The following is a 7895-nucleotide window of genomic DNA, read 5'->3' as shown; positions in this document are numbered from 1 at the left end:
GGGACATGGATACCGTTTCTTAGTCTGCACATACACTTGACCCTTGTCCGTCCACCGGCTTAATAAAGTGTTCCTTATAGATGATGGTAGGCTAATGAAGCGGCGTAGAGTGGAATTTTGCGGCGTTATTGGCAGAAACAAGGGTTTTTATATGTGACGTAATCAAACCGTCATAAAAAAGTTATGCAGAGGCTGCCAACGGTATAACTCGTTGGGAATGTTGAGACAGGCTATCTAAATGCGTTGCAACAAAAAAACTTTCTGTAACCATTTTTTTTGGGTCTAAGCATAATTCTGGACAGGCTCCCCACGCTACAGTGTCATTTCTCAGTTCTGTGTTCTGCGGTCGTTTTGACTGACTTGACAAGTAGAGAAAACCAATGACATTTCATTTTTGCGAAGCAACTGAATATGAAAAGAAAAGAAAGCGTGCAGAAGTATGTTTGGGTCCTGCAAGACTTTATGACCAACGATTTCTCCCTTGGAAGAAAATGAAGATGTCTGCTTTTCGTCTACTTTGAAGGTAGGGAGATTTTACAGCGCACACGGTAAATTGTAGGGGAAGGGCCCCTAATATGGACCACTTTTTGTTTATTGCTGATAACTAGCTTGTTTTCGTGCAAAGAAGTTTCATTTTGTGTTTGGTAGTCCTTCTTTCTTAGGTGAACCGTTAGGCCTAATTAGAGTAAAATAGCTTTAATACACATTCAGCAAAAATTAAATACAGAAAAAAATCACAAAGGGTTCATATTAGGAGCCTGGGCGCCTAATATGGACCAGTGAAGCGGCCTTCACGAATCACTGTAAAAAGCCCCCTATATTTCAAAATAACATGATACAAATTAGTGTACAAGTCAGCCTAATTAAAATATGCTCTAGATTTATCTGTTTCGGGTTGATGAGAGCATTATTTGAAGCACACCAGGAAACTAGAGAAGCTTATCAAAAACAGAGTGAAAATAAGTGAAATTATCAACTTCCACGAAAAGAAGATTTTTCTTTGCATTTTTTTTAAATCTCGAGGGCTACTTACTTACTTACTGCCTTTCACGCCTGGTGGGCTAGTTATAGGTTATTACCAGCAAGCTTCTTAATGAATTAATGAAAATAACCTTTAGCTTTTATTTTCTTCGATTTGTTGAAGGTGGTCCATATTAGGGGACTCGCACATACTTTGAGATTTTGCTATTATGTTTTGTTTGCAGTAGAAACTCGGGGTCAACACTGCTAAAATGTAACAAATACGGTTTTAGCTGTCATATATAGCCATTTCTGTTTGATAAAAGCTTTGGCTGTAGACAGAAACGAGTCCGTTTTAGGCGGCAAATTTAGAGTGAACGCTGCCAAAAGTGAAAAAAGAGAAAAAGCCTAACGGTTTTGAGATTTGTGTTTCTGCAATTGTTTTGACATGTGCAAGTTATCCAAAGAGGGTGAATACAGCGAATAAAACTTTTTTGAGCGCTCTAGCGCCGTTAGTTGGTGGTGGTCCATATTAGGAGCCGGTCCATATTAGGAACCCTTCCCCTAAGTCGTATTGGACAAAAATGTTGTTATTCTTCTTTCTTCGAAGTACCATAGATTAGTTCTTGGCCATATTTTCGAGCTGTGCATTGTTATATTGTGGGAAAAACACGTTTGAACGTAAATTCGCAAAGCAATGTTGATCATTTGCTCCGGAACTGCAACGCCGATTTGCCAAAACAAAAAATTCTGCCTCAATATGCGGAAACATGCATGCTGGAAGTGTCATATTTTTGTAATGGGTGTACGTGTGGAAGAACTGCTCATAATTTACATAGCACTCCGGCCCTGTTCTTTTTTTCGTCACACCCAAAACCGTTATTTGTTTTGGGCGACGCAGCATTATGTCTCGAACATAGATATCCCTTGACATCTATGGTCTCGAACGCGGAGATATCCGAGATCAAGAAACTCATCAGTTCCAAAGCAACCACGGAAAAAAAGCACGTCATTCAAAAACTGCAAGACGCCAAATGACGTCATTAAACCCTTGCGTCAGACAACTAGAAATGGGGGAAGACAGAAAGAAGATGACACCTTCCCTTTGGGACAGCCGCGTTCGGTTGTAAAGCAAACGTCAGCTCCGGTTGAAGGATCTTACCGCCACGGTAACAACCACAACTGGGCCGACTTTCACTTTCACCCAGGAACTCCTTCCATATTCTGCCAAGATGCCTGTTGCGCTGAGTTTGAGGTCCCCTTTTCGCCGCAAGGCCCTCACGTCTCTTCTCCTCCTGAGTATGCTCCTGGTCGTTGCTCTATGTGATGAAAAGGCGGCTCTCAACTATCAGACCTGTTACCGTGAAATCAAAGGCTGCGAAGAATGTAAGAAATGCACCAACTCGGTCAGTAAAGACGAGTGTGCGTGTGCCAAATCGACGGTAAATGGCACAGACGTGCTATGCGACGATGTATGCATGCGGAACGAGGATAACAGCTACAGAGAGAAGCGAAACTGGCGCGTACTGGGGATCACTCTGTTTTCAATCAGCATCATCGTGGTAGCCTGCACCTTCGCCGGCACCCTTGTTTATTGGTCGAAGGTCAGCGGGCATTTTGCACAAGCACACACACACACACACAATTGCACGCAGGCACTCTAACACTGACGCGAACACGCAGTCGTATCCACTTGCGCTTGTGCACACACTCACACACACACGCACGCACACACGCACACACACACACACACACACGCACACACACACACACACACACACACACAGTGCACACACACACACACACACACACACACACACACACACACACACACAGTGCACACACACACACACACACACACACACACACAGTGCACACTTGTTTGCTAGTTTGTCTTCTTTTATTCATAGTTGGCAACAGATTGGTAGGACTTCTTCTCAGTAAGTCCTAGGGAGAACTCAAGGGAGAAGAAATTCTGTCCTTACCTTACCCTACCTTACTTTAGATTGCCTTGCCTTGCCTAATCTACCATACACCTTCACCTCACCTCACCTCACCTCACTGTATTTCATTTTACCTAACCTTAGTATCTTAACGTACCTCACCTTGCCTCGCTTCACCTCACATCACCTCCCACACCTCAGTTTACCTCAACTTCACCTTACAACTCACTTCACCTTACGGCTCACCCCATCGTTCACCTGACCACACAATACCTCAGATTACTCCTCACCTTACCTGACCTCACCCCACCTTAAAACTCACTTCACCTTACAACTCACTTCACCTTTCAGCTCACCCCATCGTTCACCTGACCACACAATACCTCAGATTACTCCTCACCTTACCTAACCTCAAATTACCTCACCCCAGCTTACCACTCACCTCACCTTACAACTCACCTCGTCATACGTCAGATAACTCATCATCTTTTCTCATCCCTCCGTACACCTCACCTCACCTCATTTCAACTCGCCCAATTACACCTCACCTCATTTCAACTCGCCCAATTACACCTCACCTCACCTCATTTCAACTCGCCCAATTACACCTCACCTCACCTCATTTCAACTCGCCCAATTACACCTCACCTCACCTCATTTCAACTCGCCCAATTACACCTCACCTCACCTCATTTCAACTCGCCCAATTACACCTCACCTCACCTCATTTCAACTTGCCCAATTACACCTCACCTCACCTCATTTCAACTCGCCCAATTACACCTCACCTCACCTCATTTCAACTCGCCCAATTACACCTCACCTCACCTCATTTCAACTCGCCCAATTACACCTCACCTCACCTCATTTCAACTCGCCCAATTACACCTCACCTCACCTCATTTCAACTCGCCCAATTACACCTCACCTCACCTCATTTCAACTCGCCCAATTACACCTCACCTCACCTCATTTCAACTCGCCCAATTACACCTCACCTCACCTCATTTCAACTCGCCCAATTACACCTCACCTCACCCTACAACTCACCTTACCATTCCTCAGATTAAATCTTCACCTCACCCCACTGTACAGCTCATTCATACCTCTTCTCACCTTACACCTCACCTCACCTACATCTCCATACCTCAGATATACACCTCACATCACCTTACCTTACAATTCACATCTCCATACCTCAGACTACACCTCACATCACCTTACCTTACCTATCATCATCTCTCTTTACACTGTCTTACTTCACCTTACCTTACTCTTCCCTTCACGTACAACCTCACCTCGCCTCGCCTACCTTACAACTCACCTCACCATACATCCGATCACATCTCACCTCACCTCATCTTGCCATCATCTCACTTACACTGCCTTATCTCACCTTAACTAACCCTTCCCTTTACCTTACAGCTCACCCCAACATACATCCGATTACACCTCACTTCATCTTACCTCACCTATCGTCATCTCACGTTACACTGCCTTGCCTCACGTCATTTTCCTCCTTCCCCCCCAACCCACACCCACACCCACCCCACTCCAATAACTTTACATTACTACCCTTCACCTAAAACCTCACCCCACCCTACCTCACCTATCATCATCTCACCTTACACTGCCTTATCTCATCTTACCATACACTCCCCTTCACCTAAAACCTCACCTCACCTCCCTGTCAACACCCGAATCTCCTACAAACTGTCCACTCTGGTCTACAAGTATCTCAACGACTCTGCTCCCGAGTACCTTCAATCCTCCCTGGACCTGTACACCCAGCCCTCCTACCGTCCCCTTCGTTCTGCTGCTGACCCTCTCCGCCTCCACATCCCTCGCTCGAAACTCGCATCTGCTGGTCAGCGTGCATTTCCCTCCGCGGGCCCCTCCGTCTGGAACTCCCTGCCGCTTGAGCTTCGCCAGAGCCCCTCTCTTGACGCGTTCAAGAGTAGGTTGAAGACTCAGTTGTTCTTCCCGTAGCTGGCTGCGACTTTCATGCTCGACGTGATGCGTTGTGCCCCAAAAGACATTCTTGTGCTGTGCTCTGTGAGAGGTGTTTTCTTTGTGCTTAATATTATTTTGTTTGGACCTAGCTATTGATGTGTAAATTGTTGTTAAACAGTTGTTTGTTGTATGTTTACCAGGGTTTGCTAGTGTGTGATAGGGTTCGTGTCCGTCTGAAGATGTTAGTTTCTTTGTTAGTCCTGTGTTGACAACTCTTCGACAAGCGCTTAGAACTGTACCCACGCTATATAAGCTTCATATTGATTGATTGATTGACCTCACCTCTATCATCATCTCACATTACACTGCACTGCCTTAACTCAAGTCACCTTACATTACTACCATTCACCTAAAACCTCACCTCACCTTACCCCTATCATCATCTCACGTCACCTTACATTTTTACCCCTTCACCTAAAACCTCACCTCACCTTACCCCTACCATCATCTCACGTCACCTTACATTACTACCATTCACCTAAAACCTCACCTCACCTTACCTCTATCATCATCTCACGTCACCTTACATTACTACCATTCACCTAAAACCTCACCTCACCTTACCTCTATCTGGACTGGGTGGCCGAGTGGTAACGCACTTGCGCTCGGAAGCGAGAGGTTGCGAGTTCGACCCTGGGTCAGGGCGTTAGCAATTTTCTCCCCCCTTTCCTAACCTAGGTGGTGGGTTCAAGTGCTAGTCTTTCGGATGAGACGAAAAACCGAGGTCCCTTCGTGTACACTACATTGGGGTGTGCACGTTAAAGATCCCACGATTGACAAAAGGGTCTTTCCTGGCAAAATTGTATAGGCATAGATAAAAAAAATGTCCATCAAAATACCCGTGTGACTTGGAATAATAGGCCGGGAAGAGTAGGATATGCGCCGAAATGGCTGCTATCTGCTGGTCGATGTGAATGCGTGTTGTATTGTGTAAAAAATTCCATCTCACACGGCATAAATAAATCCCTGCGCCTTGGGTCCGAGTCTGGAGATACGCGCGCGATATAAGACTTCATATAACATCTATCATCATCTCACGTCACCTTACATAGAAGTCACCTACAACCTCACCTCACCTTACCTCTATCATATATCATCTTACTACCCTTCACTTAAAACGTCACCTTACCTCACCTATGTCCCTTCTTCCCCGGGCGGTCAGACGGACACCACCGACCCAAATTCGAAGATGAGCCCAGACCCAAAAGAGCTGGCGGTGATCGAGGCCACGCCAGAGCTTGCCACGGAGGAGGGGGGTAGCGCCTGGATCATGAGGGAGAGCGCTGTAGGCAGTGCAGGCACTGGAGGCAGCGGGACCACAGGGTACGGAACGTCGGGGTCCACTGGCATGGACATAACCTCCTCCGTCCCCAGGGAGGAGCCCGAGCAGGATGCGCTGCACATCGCCCCTCTGCTCGTAAAGTCCACATGCATCCACTAGCGAGAGAAGGCTGAGGCGGAGAGGAGTTGAGTTAACGATGGGGGGAGCGTGTGTGTGTGTGTGTGTGTGTGTATGAATCAATAGGGGGTGGCGTGGCTCGAGAGGGGGGAAAGATGGAGGGGGAAAAAAGAGAGTGTGTGTGAATCACTAGGAGGTGGGGGTGGCTCGAGAGGGTGGAAGGTGGAGGGGGTGAAAAAAGAGTGTGTGTGAATCACTAGGAGGTGGGGGTTGCTGGAGAGGGGGAAAAGATGGAGGAGGAGAAAAGAGTGTGTGTGAATCACTAGGAGGTGGGGGTGGCTGGAGGGGGAGAAAATAGTGTGTGTGAATCACTAGGAGGTGGGGGTGGCTCGAGAGGGTTGAAGATGAAGGGGGTGAAAAAAGAGAGTGTGTGAATCACCAGGAGGTGGGGGTGTCTGGAGAGGGGAAAGATGGAGGGGGAGAAAAGAGTGTGTGTGAATCACTAGGAGGTGGGGGTGGCTGGAGAGGGGGTAAAGATGGAGGGGGAGGAAAGAGTGTGTGAATCACTAGGAGGTGGGGGTGGCTGGAGAGAGGAGGAAAGATGGAGGGGGAGAAAAGAGAGTGTGGGTGAATCACTAGGAGGTGGGGGTGGCTGGAGAGGGGGTAAAGATGGAGGGGGAGAAAAGAGTGTGTGTGAATCACCAGGAGGTGGGGGTGGCTGGAGAGGGGGTAAAGATGGAGGGGGAGAAAAGAGTGTGTGTGAATCACCAGGAGGTGGGGGTGGCTGGAGAGGGGGTAAAGATGGAGGGGGAGAAAAGAGTGTGTGTGAATCACCAGGAGGTGGGGGTGGCTGGAGAGGGGGTAAAGATGGAGGGGGAGAAAAGAGTGTGTGTGAATCACCAGGAGGTGGGGGTGGCTGGAGAGGGGGTAAAGATGGAGGGGGAGAAAAGAGTGTATGTGTGAATCACCAGGAGGTGGGGGTGGCTGGAGAGGGGGTAAAGATGGAGGGGGAGAAAAGAGTGTGTGTGAATCACCAGGAGGTGGGGGTGGCTGGAGAGGGGGTAAAGATGGAGGGGGAGAAAAGAGTGTGTGTGTGAATCACCAGGAGGTGGGGGTGGCTGGAGAGGGGGTAAAGATGGAGGGGGAGAAAAGAGTGTGTGTGTGAATCACCAGGAGATGGGGGTGGCTGGAGAGGGGGTAAAGATGGAGGGGGAGAAAAGAGTGTGTGAATCACTAGGAGGTGGGGGTGGCTGGAGAGGGGGTAAAGATGGAGGGGGAGAAAAGAGTGTGGGTGAATCATTAGGAGGTGGGGGTGGCTGGAGAGGGGGTAAAGATGGAGGGGGAGAAAAGAGTGTGTGAATCACCAGGAGGTGGGGGTGGCTGGAGAGGGGAAAGATGGAGGGGGAGAAAAGAGTGTGGGTGAATCACTAGGAGGTGGGGGTGGTTGGAGAGGGGGTAAAGATGGAGGGGGAGAAAAGAGTGTGTGAATCACTAGGAGGTGGGGGTGGCTGGAGAGGGGAAAGATGGAGGGGGAGAAAAGAGTGTGTGTGAATCACTAGGAGGTGGGGGTGGCTGGAGAG

General features: G+C 48.1%; 1 protein-coding gene across 1 annotated transcript; it reads left to right on the top strand.

Annotated features, from left to right (window-relative positions):
* Positions 1 to 2016: 2016 nt before the first annotated feature.
* On the top strand, positions 2017 to 6449 carry LOC138946088 (uncharacterized). The gene is made up of 2 exons (XM_070317598.1): positions 2017 to 2564; positions 6079 to 6449. The coding sequence occupies exons 1-2, from the start codon at positions 2193 to 2195 to the stop codon at positions 6355 to 6357; spliced, it is 651 nt and encodes a 216-aa protein (XP_070173699.1). The 5' UTR covers positions 2017 to 2192; the 3' UTR covers positions 6358 to 6449.
* The last annotated feature ends 1446 nt before the right edge of the window (positions 6450 to 7895 follow it).

The sequence above is a fragment of the Littorina saxatilis genome, linkage group LG13 (genome assembly GCF_037325665.1).
Source record: "Littorina saxatilis isolate snail1 linkage group LG13, US_GU_Lsax_2.0, whole genome shotgun sequence".
In the NCBI taxonomy this organism is placed as follows: Eukaryota; Metazoa; Mollusca; class Gastropoda; order Littorinimorpha; family Littorinidae; genus Littorina; species Littorina saxatilis.
This window is presented reverse-complemented; position numbering and strand designations above follow the sequence as displayed.